Consider the following 15,606-nt stretch of genomic DNA (forward strand, 5'->3'; position numbering starts at 1 on the left):
AATCACAAATGGCTCAACTGAACCACTCGATGACTGTTTAAGCCACCAGAGTCAAAAGGTTGCAAACAGAGCTATTTTATGCCAACAACTTTGTTTTTAACCATAAGATTGGAGGTAAATGTGTTGGTACCAAGTGAAGCATGCTTGAGACCCTTTTATTCATTATTACTATATTTGTCTAAATATAAACGAAAATGGACTCAATCCCTTAAGAAGGTTATCACGCTATCCATCGTTGGAAAGAGCCACCCGGTTCACACAAAATCCACATTTGGAAAGAACCGTGACATTAAGAAAACCAAAGGCTTATTGATCACTCAAACGTAAAAAGAAGCTAGCAAATCAAAACAAAACTACTGAAGTAAATAAGAAGTTATACTACTAAGAAAGACAAAGTAAAGAAGCTACGAAATAAACTAAGGAAAGCAAGATAAATGAATATACAAACCGAAGTAAAATGAATATATACATAAGGGAGACTGAATATATACAACCAACGAAGGGGGAGAATATATACATAACAAAGAGAAAATGAAGATAAAGGAAAAAATAGTATAAGAGTTATTACGGGCCAAATGTCAATATCAATTAATCAAAATAGACCACCCCCGAATGAAAATAAGCATTGTCCCCAATGCTTAATAAAAATAAGAAAAGGAAAGGGTAGAGAGTTAAGAGAACTCCCTATGTGGTCTTAGTCTACATGGGATCCTCAATACCCTCTGCCTCATCTAGCTATCTGATGGACAACAGGGTTGCTGAGCATCTGGATCATCTCCTCAGTAGTGTAGACAGTCGCAACCAACTCCTCAGACTGGCCGGCTGCTATATGTAATGCCTCTAGTGCTGCCTGTGCTACTGGGTCTGAAGGTACTCCCTCAATAAGTAAGTCCAGTGGTAAATCTCCGGCCGACGCAATCTTGGCAACCGCTTTTCTCAACTTGTCCACTGACCTCTTCGATGCCTGAGTCTTCTGCATCTTCTTTGTTTGCTTTCCCAACTCCTCAATGATCTCCCCATGCGCCACTAGAGTCTCCATAATGGTTTTCTGGTTCTCCAGAATCTTCTTCAATGTTTCCTCCACTAATGGAGGTACCTGTGGTGCTGCTGGGGCTGCTGACTGTGCTACAACAACACTGGACAGATAATTTTGAAGTAGCTGCCTGCATCCAGTTGTTGAGACTTACCAATGTCTGGGAGACTCGCAGCACCGTCTGTAGATAGGTGGATGAAGCTGGCACTGATAATCTGGAAGAAGTAGATGGTGGCATGGCTGTTGCCCCGGTGGAAGGACCAACTGTTGTGGAAGGCATGGCATCAGTGGAAGGCTCAACAGCTGAATCATTAACTACAACCGCTGGCTCCTCAGACTGGCCAACAGAGGTAGTTGCCTTACCCTTGAACTTCAGGTTGTCGGCACCCTGGAGGTGGTACCATGAGAAAGGCTTCTTTGCCTTAACCTATGTATCATATTGCCTTGGTTCCACCCTTTGATCTTTGAAGTATTTAGTGAGAAAGTTTGGGTACAGGTAGGATCTTTCACCTTTTTGGATAGCAAGAGTGATGTTGGTGGACATGATAGTACCCACATTGATCGAGTACCCATCCATAATCAAAGCCACCAAGACTGCTCAGGGAAGTCTTGTTCTCATTGAGGCACGGATCATTGCGACTGCACGCGAATGTCTGCCACCCTTTTCCTTCAAAGTTTAAGGTGGCCCGGACTATGGGAAACCCTGTTGTAAGCCATGTAGGTGTTGATCCTCGAATAGCCAAAATCTCATCTAGCCATAGTCAAGTTGCATCGCCCATAGCCAGTTTTTCCAAGTATTGGACTGCCTCTACTTCTTCAAATCCCAAATAATTGTTCAAAGCATAAGAGTCAAAATGGATTTTCAAGTTTCTCACTTTCGTTATCTTGTTACCCTTATTAATGTGAGCTACATTGGCGTAAAATTCCTTAAACAAATGCTCATTTGCATCGAGGACGCTTTGTGTCACGACCCAAACATATGGGCCGCAATGGGCACCCGGTACCTTACTCAACCGAGTACTAATATACATATCTTTCTTATCGTACTCTCATTGGCAAATGGATCAAACGGGCCATCATGGGATAACCAGAATAAACATAAGGGAATACTCAAAATAGGACGATCCAACCTGATATAAAAACTTATACATGTGAAATACGAGCCTATAAGGCTAACATGATCATTTGTAAACTAAACATAGGTCGGCCGACAAGGCCATACAAGTATTCGTATACATGACATATGTCTACAAGACTCTAGAACTATATAAGTATCATAAAGGTCGGGAGTGAGCCCCGCCATACCAATCAATAGATATCCTAACTATACTGACCAAATAAGCAACTCCAGAGCAAATGGAACGCACCAACATCTTCCACTGAGCTGATAGCCTACTTGGAGGACTCTCGACCTGTCTATAGGGACCTATGGGAATGAAATGCAACGTCCCTAGGCAAAAGGGATGTCAGTACAGATAATATACCAAGTATGTAAGGAATAAAAATCAGTAAATAATAGACATGAAAGAGAAACATGGACTAAAAGACTCGACATGTAGGTCTGAATAACTCTATAAATCATGAAATACTTATAGTGTCATGTATATGTATATGACTGTTATATTGTGCATAGGTACATGTGTTCATAACATCATTAAGCCTCTGAGGGCATCCCATCATATCATCTCGACCAATGTGGGAAAAATCATCAATGTATACCAGCTGATCAGGTGGTGGTGCGTATATAACGCCATAACCTTTTCCCATATCCCATATACATATAAGTACATATATATGCGTATATAATGCTATCTGGTTATGGGTTAATGTACATGAATTCAATGCATGAGAAGTACATCAATAAAATCTTTCGGACTGCCGTAAGACCATTATGCCTCTGATTAATATCATAAAATCAACTTACGTATTTTTTGAGAACCATGAACAGATGATAGAATAATATGACACATAGGAATTCAAGAATATAGGCATCTCTAATACTTCTATGAATAGAGTCATTTATGGAAGTTGTGCATTTGCTCGTTTCATTCGTGTCGTATAGATCATGTCAAAAAGAAAGAAAGGATAACCTTAACATACCTGAGCCGATTCTCTTGACAATCCCTCTAACACACGTCAATTATGACAACCCGTCACGACGAATTGACGTAGGGGAAAATCCATATGATATTCTTGAGAAAGATTGCACCGTACTCACCTTAGAATCGAAAAATCCTATTGCTATTACACAATATAGCTTTGGATAAAATAATTTGCTGAAGCAAAATCACGTAGATCTATCTCACTTTGTAAAAGATTTTCATGAAATCTTGTTTGAGACTTTTTGCATTTCTTAGCAACACAAGTGCTCAATTACAAGATATAAGAAAATCTACCTTAAAGACTTGTGGGCCCCACTTTTGGGGTTTATTTAATCCAAAAATTTCCCTACACATGCCACCTATTTATCAAGACCAATGAGTCATAATGTCTTAAGGCCTTGCTACCATGTTAAATGCCTTCTTAAACTTATCCAAAATCTTAATTATTTACTAATTCATTATTTTACTAATTAATCTCCCATTAACTAATAATCAACCAATTACCCACTTAATTAAGAATTATCTCAAATTACTTAATACTACTCACTTTTAACACACCTTATACACCTTACTATCATGGTCATGTGGTACCTTGTATGGCACTAGTCCATATATTTCGGGTATTATAGCTCGGACCATATTTTATCCCCAAAATGCCAAACTTCGACGAAACTCATTTTCTTTGATTTGCTTACTCTCTCTCCTTCACGAATTTACTCATCACTTATTTGAAATAGCATAATGCTTACAATCTCAAAATAATCTCATTCCCGAACTTACATTGGTTAACTAATGACAAAACTTTAACGTACGAAAATGCGGGATGTAACATCTCATTTCATAGCTTTTATTAATTTATTTATGGCGTACTTTCATGTTCGAAAATATGGGGTGTAACGTCATTCCCCCTTGGAACATCCGTCCTCGAATGTTGACTGATACCCTTATCATTATCATAACCCATAACTCTTGCGAATACTTTAGTACTCCTCTTGCCATCTAGGCAACTGTTCTGTGAATGAATCCCAAAGGCCAGGGCATTCCCCCTTTTAGGCCCCTTTCTCACACCATGACTCGTGGTCGAAGTCCTTCTAATCTCGTAACAGTTTCTACCTTCTATCATGCAGCCTGTATGACTTTAACCTTGTACGTGCGCCTATGCGATCTCCTTTTCCCCCCAGTCTTTAGCCAATCTCTAGGCCTCACTTTGTAGACATATACAAAGCTTGATAAAATGTCCATCTGGGCATCTATAGATATACTGAAGTTCTTCGCTCAGTACTTTGTTGAACTTACGAATATTACTATACCTTATTTTGTAGATCCGTTCATCCATCTGTATGACTTTACTGCATCCAGGTAGGTCATACTATACCATAACTCTTACTTCGATTTATCATTACTGAGGTTTTCTACCAAACTCCATGTTACATTTGTTGCTTATCCCATATGTATAAATCTACGTCCTTTAATGCTTTCTCATTACTGTTCCTTTTAAGAATGACGGCCTAATCTTACCTTATACTTTATGACTTTTATCCATCCATTGTTTATTCATCTTAATATTGATTAGTCTACCACTGATAACTTGATCTCTTATGTAAAACTTCCGCTAGGGCTCACATCTCATCGGGGACATCTAAAGTAATTAGATTGATCCGCCTAGGAGCGATACTATACTTCCATAACCGTATTTTATAGCATACCAATATGACTCACCTTACACGGGTATCTTAATCCCGTACAATTCATGAAATCCTCTTCAAGTCATTACTCAATCGAAGGTCCAAACGTCATCCTTTATCTATCTCAATCACACCCTCATTCCACTACCAGGGCAACATTCCATTTCTTATGGATGTTATTAGTCTTAGACTCCTTTGAGTTTATTCAGGCTATACTGAACTTTCTATAACTTAGAGAAACCATTAGCGCTCTTGTTGTCATGGGCTTAATCCCGAAGACTTATCCATTCTCGTTACCTTCTCACTTGCCATTTCTCATCCTTACTCCTATCATAAAGCTTTGTCGCTTTACTATACTTTAGCTTGTGACCTATATGTATCTATGTATATTATTCGTAGCCTTCTTTCAACTTACTTGCACCATAGATTTCCTTGTGTTATTCTGGAACATCAAGCGAGACATCACATCGTCTTTAACTCATTCTTTACTCTCTTGACTAGATCTCTCGGTACTTAGAAACCATAGGCTGGAAGGTACGCCACTGACGCTGCCGCTATCATTCCTGGATACTGAATCCCAATACTTCTAGCCTTCTATCCGAAGTATGAACTATTCACGATCTTCTGCCTTTGAGTATCTCGTACGTTGTTCACATTTACCGTACTTACCTTAAAACCTCGCATTGTATCTTCTATCTATTTCATGACCTCACTTCCACATAGGTATAATTCACGTCCGTAAACTGAAGCTATATTATAATACTTGCATCTCTGGTGCATACACAATCCGGTTGGAGCTTCGTACTGACTTCTTATGAGGCTGATACTTTTCTAATCGGCTTTATCATAGGTCCGTTATAGAATATGGTTGTTATACTATCTCTCTTGCACCTTTGATATTAAGAGTGATTCTGCAATGTTCTCAATCATGATGTCCATAATTTCCTAGGTCCAACAATCATACTCCTGATTTACTTGGGTGATGTAATTCTTTAGTTTACTCTTTCCTCTGATCAACTTTTATGTAGGCTTAAGCTATCTTTAGATCTGCGGCTCATGGTATTAGTTATTACTTTAGCCCTTAAAAAATGCTATGGAATATCCATGATTCAATCTTCTAATAATTTGATCCTTTGTCTATGATCTGGGCTCAATTCTTTCATTTAACTTAAACCAGAATCTTCTAAGATTGTATGATTGTCAACATATATGCTGCATGGATAATATTCCGAAATCATAAGTGCGTTCATGATGTAACTAACTCTGGATCATTGATCAAATAAGTCCTTTCATTCCTTCTCAGCTTTCTTTATGTAAGCTATTACTCTTCCTGGTCTTTCTACCCCCTTGTTGCGTACATACTTAGCTTTACCTTAGTTCCCACACATATTGGAATTCCATACAACCCATTTGATCTTGAATATTACCTTTTGATTGATTGATTTTCTTCTTCTTCCTGTTCATTGACCACGATAGGTGCCACTTTCTTATGGAGTGCATACAATATTGTAGTAAGACTGCTATTACAAGACCATTTCTTCTTCAAGCTACTATGCTTAGGTTGAAGCCTTTTTCCTTATCCCCTCAGCTAGTCTTTCATTATAGTACTTAGGGAGGACCTTCTGACTTGTGTAAACCTGTGAGCTTATTACATCGTATACTGCCGGAATTGTTTTTTGATATCCTTTCTCACCTATAATTATTTGTAGTTAGTTATCTCCATGCCCTTGTGCTTGTAGGGTTGGTTTTGAACTTAAATTTTGACTGTTTCAAGTGGCATCCTCTTTTATTCCCGTAACACTTATACATCACCTTTAACTACCCCAACTTCTATCTGAATATTCCTCAAGGATCACGATGTCATATCTGCGAGACTGAATTCCCCATGTTAGGTTCACTATGTTTATCTTGCACGATCTGTTGATTTGTCTGTATCCTCTTGTCTAGCCATAGCTAGGCTCTTCCTGAATTAACTACTAACTACTCGTTGGTCCATTCTCATATCAATATTTTGCATAATCTTTCTTGGGTTATTTCTTTTGTCTTAACTTACTATTTATCAAAAACATCCCGGGCAGGGACCCTTACTTCATTTCCTTGACGTCGTGTTTGCATAATGTTCTGGATTCGTAGCATATCTATAGGATTTGAACAAGTGCAATTTCATTCCTTTTTCATTTTTATCACATTCTTTCTTTACCATTCCATAGTTATTATAACCACTTAATTCTGACTTAATGCCATATCACCCATATTCTCCCACTTTAGGGGAGTACTAAGAGTTGGAGCCACGAGGATCTACCTATAGATGTTTTACTTTTTCATCTTGGGCATCTTTTCTCATCATCGATGACCCTTGCTTGCCTTGCGGTAATCTTTCTATATCAAGGATAACGAAATTTCCTTACTCGTGTGGGTAACACTCAGTGTAACTGGCACATACAGTCCCTTAAGCTTAACTTTACTCACATTGCTTGCTTTAGGGAAGCGTATTACTGAATGACCATTTTCTGAATTTTTATGAATTTTCTTCTGTTGTCTATTATATTATCGTCGGAACAGAAATCTAAAATTCTCATGATGTCGACCATTATCAAATCATTTAGTCCCTAATCCATGTTTAGTTTATCTTGTTTTCTAGTCCATACTGATTTCTATTACTCTGAAGGTCTAGCGTTTCCCTCTGGTAATCACGTTAGAGTCACGAACTTATTTCTCGAAATAAGGATATGACTTTATGGCATATACTCTTTTGTTGTCTCAAGGCCTATCACCTCTCGTTTCTTCCTTCACTTGACTATAGACTCTGTAATACTGTCTTTTTTTTATCTACCGTTGTCATCCATGTATCATACCTTACTCATAGTGCTTCCTTCTCTCTCTTCTTATTTCCCCGCTAATATTTCTGCCTATCACTTGCTTTTGAAAACTTCAACAAGACATTCTTTTGCTTTTAGCTCCCCTTGCTTCATCCATTGGCTCTTCGGGTTCCCTAACATTCTTGCTGTACTAGGGACAGAAGCCATACTAAGGTAATATTTGTTCCTTCCAGGATTCCAGTGCCTGTCTTTGAACATTCTAGTATTCATATCTTGTTGTACTATTCTAGATTGCACCATCTGGGTATCTCACAAGGAGATCTATTAGCACATTTGCTATATCCTTCGGAAATGTCAACTAACGCAAATAATCCATACACCATTTTGGGTTATTCTTACCCACGCCAGATCCTGATATCACGTCCTTCCCTTAAACTATACCTGTTAGCCCCATAGGGCATAACTGAAATGGGTATGGCTAATTGTACATACCTCTGTTACTGTTGAAGGTAACTCAAAATGCTTATATCTCTCTTCCTAAATTGTAGATAATGTTCATCTTTACTAACTGGGTACCTTGTACCCTTCTTCACCTTGCTTCTTTTACTTGTTGAAATTTGTATCTATCTTCTAAATCTCTTATTGCCTTTCACCATAGGGGTGGATAGATATTCTTGCCTTAAGGCTCCTTATCAAGAAGCTTGTACGTCTTAGTATCCACATATTCTGCTAGAGATCTTACATTTACTCATCACAAGCATGACGCAAAATCGAGTTCCTCTAACTTAATTCTTCCACAGCCATATTCAATCCCTTACAACCGTCTTTTTAGATATCGATATCGTTGTATTACAAATATAATAGAATTTAGGAATATGAATTTCTATGACTAGCTCTACCACACGATCTAGAGTAAGAAGAAAGAGTGACAATTCTAAATGCCCTTAGCCTTCTGCTTATAAGTGTGGTGCACAACACACCCATAAACAAGACTCTACTAGACACGGCTTATAGACTCCCTAGGACAGAACTGCTCTGATACCACTTTTGTCACAACCCAAACATATAGGCCGCAATGAGCACCCAGTACCTTACTCAACCGAGTACCAATATACATTTCTTTCTTATCGTACTCTCATTGGTAAATGGGCCAAACAGGTCGTCATGGGCTAACCAGAATAAACATAAGAGAATACTCAAAATAGGATGACCCAACCTGATATAAAAACTTATATATGTGAAATACGGGTCTATACGGCCAACATGATCATTTGTAAACTAAACATAGGCCAACAAGGCCATACGAGTATCCGTATACATGACATTTATCTACAAGCCTCTAAGACTATATAAGTATCATAAAGGTCGGGACTGAGCCCCGCCATACTAATCAATACATAACCTAACTATACCGACTAAACAAGCAACTCCAGAGCAAATGGAGCGTACCAACATCTTGTGTTGAGCTGATAGCCTACTTGGAGGACTCTCGACCTATCTATCGGGACCTACGGGAATGAAATGCAATGTCCCTAGGCAAAAGGGATGTCAGTACAAATAATGTACCGAGTATGTAAGGAATGAAAATCAGTAAATAATAGACATGAGAGAGAAACATAAAGTAAAAGACTCGACATGTAGGTTTGAATAACTCTGTAAATTATGAAATACTTATAGTGTCATGTATATGCGTATGAATGTTATGTCGTACATAGGTACATGTGTTCATAATATAATTAAGCCTCTGAGAGCATCCCATCATATCATCTCGGCCACTGTGGGCAAAATCATCAACATATACTAGCTAATCAGGTGGTGGTGCGTATATAATGCCGTAACCTTTTCCCATATCCCATATACATATAAGTACATATAGACGTGTATATAACACCATCTGGTCATGTGTCAATGTACATGAATGCAATGCATGATAAGTACGTCAATAAAATCTTTCGGAGTGTCAAAAGACTATTATGCCTCTGATTAATATCATAAAATCAACTTACGTATTTTTTGAGACCCATGAATATAGGATAGAATAATATGACACATGAGAATTCAAGAATATAGGCATCTCTAATACTTCTATAAATAGTCATTTATGGAAGTTGTGCATTTGCTCGTTTAGTTCGTGTCGTATAAATCATGCCAAAAAGAAAGAAGGGATAACCTTAACATACCTAAGCCGATTCTCTTGAAAATCTCTCTAACACACGTCAATTGTGACAACCTGTCACGGCAAATCGACGTTGGAAAAAATCTGTATGATATTCTTGAGAAAGATTGCACCGTACTCCCCTTAGAATCGCAAAATACCATTGCTATTACACAGTATAATTTCGGATAAAACACTTTGCTGAAGCAAAATCACGTAGATCTATCTCAATTTGTAAAAGATTTGCATGAAATGTTGTTTGAGACTTTTCCCGTTTCTTAGCAACATAAGTGTTCAATTAGAAGATATAAGAAAATCTACCTTAAAGACTTGTGGGCCCCACTTTTGGGGTTTATTTAATCCAAAACTTACCCTACACATGCCACTTATTTATCAAGACCAATGGGTCATAATGTCTTAAGGCCTTGCTGCCACGTTAAATGCCTTCTTAAACTTATCCAAAATCTTAATTATTCACTAATTCATTATTTTACTAATTAATCTCTCATTAACTAATAATCAACCAATTACCTACATAATTAAGAATTATCTCAAATTACTTAACATACTACTCACTTTTAATACACCTTACAATCATGGTTATGCGGTACCTTGTATGGCACTAGTCCATATATTCCGGGTATTATAGCTCGGACCGTATTTTATCCCCAAAATGCCAAACTTCGACGAAACTCATTTTCTTTGATTTGCTTACTCTCTCTCCTTCACGAATTTACTCATCACTTATTTGAAATAGTATAATGCTTACAATCTCAAAATAATCTCATTCCCAAACTTACGTTGGTTAACTGATGATGAAACTTTAACGTACGAAAATACAGGATGTAACATCTCATTTCATAGCTTTTATTAATTTATTTATGGCATCCCAATGTAGTATCACCCCCTCTACCATCGTCCGGAACATCATCCTCATCATCAACATTGATTGGTACAGCCAGGGCATGTGAGGAAGAGGGTTCAGAATCTTGTCTACCCTCTTCCAAACCTTCAGAAGAACTAACAGCGGAAGATGACTCGTCTACCAAGTGTAATCTACCTGGAACTTGTTGTGATTGGGCTTCCGGTTATGCTTGCACTGAGTTACCCTCAGAAGCTTCCCTAGATGGGAGATATTCACTGGTCTCGAAGGGTTCAAGAACTCTGCTGGTGGTTGGTTTATTTCCTATGGTTCTCTGAATGGCAAGTGGTAGGTTACTCTTGCCTCGGCCTCAGCCTCGGGAGGGTTCTGCCCTCCCTTTTGATGTATCTCCTCTCCCACGTGATCTAACCATCGTCTACAGTTCATAATAATAAGAATCAGTTAGAGTTCAGGTTTATATGACACAAATACATACATGACAGATGGAGACCAATTGTGGAAAAACAATCTCAGAAGAGGCAGTGCGGACCGCACAAAAATGAGTGCGGCCGCAGATTGCCAAGTGCGGACCGCACAAAATTGAGTGCGGCCACATAACCAAAAGTGCAAACCTCATAATTTTGAGTATGGCCGCACTGCCCCAGGTTCAAAATACTGGGTTCTCTGATCATTCATCAGTGCGGACCACATATTTTTGCTGCGGACCACATATTTTTGAGTGCGGTCTGCTCAATTCAAGCACATAAAAGCCCTAAGTTAAAGGACTGCAGACCGCATAAAAATATGCGCGACCACACAGTTTAAACTGACATGACACTAACTCTACGAATCATACAAGATTTGCAAGAATTAAATATGGCCCTAACAATTAAACATGATTAGCTATTTACCCAAACCCCAGTTAACAATTATGAAGCTACCCACATGATTTTGGTCAAAAATGATTAACTCTTGACATTTTGAGGCACGAAATTAACCCTAGAATAAAGCACAAAACTAAGAAAAAATGAAAAAAATCTAAAGATGGAATTAACATACCAGTAATGAAGGATGCAGGTGAAAATCTACACAGACAAAATGCTTGAAATTTTAGAACTCATGGGGTGCACTATGCTTGCTTAGGGCTTGAGAGTACAGAGAGTGTAAAGTGTGAAAAGTTATGAAAAGCCCTATTTATAGGGTTGACCTATGCGGCCCAGAGGTTACCTGAGTGCGGCCGCACAATTTTGAGTGCGATCCGCACTCCTTACCTGAACCTTAGAATAATTACTGTGGTCCGCACAAAAATGAGTGCGACCGCACAATTTTGTGTGCGGCCGCAAATTGCTAAGGAAATTTGACAGGCCAAACTTCAAAGACCATGCATTTTTTATCTTCCAGTTGTGCGACTGCACTCAGAATTGTGCGGCCGCAGAGTGATTGTGCGGTTCGCATATTTCTGGTGCGGTCCGCACTTTTGCGACACGTAGCCAATTTTTCTTGCACAGTCACTGCAATGCACACCCATTCCTGCATACACTTCAAAACTAGTTAGAACCAAACAAAGCCTATCTGATCTAAAGAAGAAAAACAAGAAAAAGAAAAAGACACATGGGTTTCCTCCCAAGAAGCGCCTGATTTAATATCGCGACACGATACAGATTACCAATCATTTGAAATGGAGAATCGCCACGATGTGGCCATCATCAACCTTGTCAAGATAGTGTTTAACCCGGTGCCCATTGACTCTAAACACCTCATCATTCTTATTTTTTAAATTTAGAGCACCAAAGGGGGTTATATTCACCACTTCAAATGGGCCACTCCATTTTGACTTCAACTTGCCCGGAAACATCCGTAATCGGGAATTAAACAATAGCACAAGATCACCTTCTTTAAACTCCTTGTTGTGGATGTACTTGTCATGGAGGTACTTCATCTTCTCCTCATAAAGGGACGAACTTGTGTAGGCATGATATCGGAATTCATAAAGCTCATTCAATTGTGACACCCTTAGGTTTGCGACGACATCCCACTCAAGGTTCAACTTCTTCAAAGGGACAATCCCGTTTGAGCTTCTTCCTTTGGTTTGAAGAGAACTAATTCGGTACAATGCCACTCACAAGATAGTTTGCCAAGTCGGCGAACCATGGCATCCCGGTCATTGAAACGACTAGGAATTGCTCGTCGGGAAATGAATCATTGATCTCAAGACCGTCATGTGGCCTCCCTTCCTCCTCCAATCGGGACAAGTGGTCCGCCACTTGATTTTCACTACCCTTGTAGTCTTGAATCTCTATATCAAATTCTTGCAATAGAAGTACCCACTGCATCAAACTTGCTTTAGAATCTTTCTTGCTCATCAAATGCCGAAGCGCCGCATGGTCGGTGTGAACAATTACCTTTGTACCCATCAAGTATGGACGAAACTTATCCATATCAAAGACAATAACAAGTAGCTCCTTTTCGTTCACTCTGTAGTTGACTTGGACATCATTCATAATTTTGCTTGCATAGTAGACCAGATGGAAGATTTTTTTGATACGTTGCCCCAACACTGCTCCAACCGTTACATCACTAGCGTCACACATGAGCTCAAATGGCAAGCTCCAATCTGGTGCGGTAATAATAAGAGTAGTAGTCAACTTGAATTTAAGCAATTTGAATGCCTTCATACAATCTTCGTTTAAATGGAACTTGGCATCCTTCTCCAAAAGTTTACACAAAGGGTTCATCACCTTGGAAAAGTCTTTGATGAATCGGCGATAGAAACCCGCATGACCCAAGAATCTCCTCACTCCTTTCACGGATGTTGGGGGAGGGAGTTTGGAATCACCTCAATTTTGGCCTTGTTGACCTCAATAGTCAATACTATGCTTTAAAATTTTGTGACCGAGGACAATGCCTTCCTCGACCATGAAGTGACACTTCTCCCAATTCAACACCAAATTTGTCTCCTCACATTTATCCAAGACCCTATTTAAATTGTTCAAGCGATCATCAAAAGAGTTTCCAACCACAGAAATAATCCATGAAGACCTCAAGAATATCCTCTACCATGTCAGTGAAGATGGCCATCATACACCGTTGAAAAGTCACCGGTGCATTACACAAACCCAGTGGCATCCGTGAGAATGCAAAAGTACCATAAGGACAAGTGAACGTAGTCTTTTCTTGATCCTACGAAGCAATGAGAATTTGATTGTAGCCGAAATACCCATCGAGGAAGCAATTAAAAGTACGTCTGGCCAACCTATCAAGCATTTGATCAAGGAAGGAAAGTGGGAAATGATCTTTTCTTGTAACTTTGTTGAGCTAGCAATAGTTCATACACACCCTCCAACCGGTCACCGTCCTTGTAGGAATCAACTTGTTCTTGTCATTGGTAACCACGGTCATGCCCCCTTTCTTTGGGACACATTGCACCAGAGAAGTCCATGAACTATCAAAAATGGGGTAAACAACTCCGACATCTAACCACTTTATGATCTCTTTCTTGACCACCTCTTGCATTTCTTCATTTAGCCTTCTTTGATTTTCAACGAAGGGTTTGGCACCTTCCTTCAAAATAATCTTGTACATGCAAAAGGCGGGGATTATGCCCACGATATCCGCCAAGGTCCACCCGATTGCTCTTTTCCTCCTTTGTAGCACCTCCAATGTGGACTCTACCTGCATGTTAGTCAAACAAGAAGAAAGAATAACGGGTAACGTAGACGAAGGGCCAAAGAATTCATACCTGAGATGTGGAGACAATGGCTTTAACTCCAAAGCGTGAGGCTCCCCGATTGAGGGCTTTGTTAGAGGATTCTTTCGATTTTCAAGATCCAAAGATAGCTTGCGGGGCTAAAAAATGTACGACCCCACTCCTTGCAATGCATTTACACACTCTACATAGCCTTCGTTCTCCTCATCATTGTCAAGATTTAGCAACACGACTTTCAAATTATCCTCAACATTCATTGTGGCACTAACACCATCAATAATCAGATCGGTCACCAAATCCATGAATGAACAAACTTCATTGCTATTCGGTTACCTTATAGATTTGCACACATGGAAGACCACCTTTTCATCACCCACCTGGAAAGTGAGCTCAACGGCTTCCACATCAACAAGATCCTTCCCCATAGTAAGGAAAGGTCTACCCAAAATAATAGGCACCTCATAGTCCACTTCACAATCAAGAATCACAAAATCCACCAGGAGGATGAACTTGTCAACATGAACAAACACATCATCAATAATACCCAATGGCCTTTTCATAGTACGATCCGCCATTTGCAACCTCATGGATATGGGTCTTGGTTGCCCAATCCCCAAAGTTTTGAAAACCGAGTAGGGCATCAAGTTGATACTAGCCCCTAGATCACATAGAGCTTTGGCAAAATCGGCGCTCCCAATAGTGCAAGGGATTGTGAAGGCGCCCAGATCTTCCAATTTCGAAGCCATTAAGCGCACGATAGCTCTCACTTGATGTGTCATCTTGATAATTTCACAATTCATCGATCTCTTCTTGGTGACTATGTCCTTCTTGAACTTTGCATAACCCAGCATTTGCTCTAAAGCCTCAACCAATGGTACATTGATAGACAAACTCTTTGTTATGTTAATAAACTTTTTGAATTGGTTCTCACTATTTTGCTTTGCAAGCCTTTGGGGGTATGGAGGGGGAGGCCTTGGCATTGGTGCCTTAGCCTTTGGCACTACCGGTTCCAGCATGTCAATCACGTGTTTGCCTAGATGGGTTCACTTCTTCTTGTTTCTCCTCTACACTTTCTTCAATATCAATTCTCACTTCTTCATTAGTTTGAACCACATTTCTTGGAGTTTCATCTGCTTGAACCACAACATCTTCATCCACAATCCTTCTTTGATTTGAGGTGGTTACATCTCCACCATTTCTACTTCTAGTAGTCACGGCCATAACATGTCTCGTATTATTCCCAC

General features: G+C 39.3%; 1 protein-coding gene across 1 annotated transcript; it reads right to left on the reverse strand.

Annotated features, from left to right (window-relative positions):
- Positions 1 to 727: 727 nt before the first annotated feature.
- LOC138882372 (uncharacterized) lies at positions 728 to 15,378 on the reverse strand. Its single transcript, XM_070163059.1, has 6 exons — positions 14,696 to 15,378; positions 14,542 to 14,626; positions 13,993 to 14,328; positions 12,780 to 13,361; positions 1,188 to 1,421; positions 728 to 1,120 (listed from the first exon to the last, which is right to left on the reverse strand). The coding sequence occupies exons 1-6, from the start codon at positions 15,376 to 15,378 to the stop codon at positions 728 to 730; spliced, it is 2,313 nt and encodes a 770-aa protein (XP_070019160.1).
- Between the last annotated feature and the right edge of the window lie 228 nt (positions 15,379 to 15,606).

Source organism: Nicotiana sylvestris, chromosome 2 (assembly GCF_000393655.2).
Source record: "Nicotiana sylvestris chromosome 2, ASM39365v2, whole genome shotgun sequence".
In the NCBI taxonomy this organism is placed as follows: domain Eukaryota; kingdom Viridiplantae; phylum Streptophyta; class Magnoliopsida; order Solanales; family Solanaceae; genus Nicotiana; species Nicotiana sylvestris.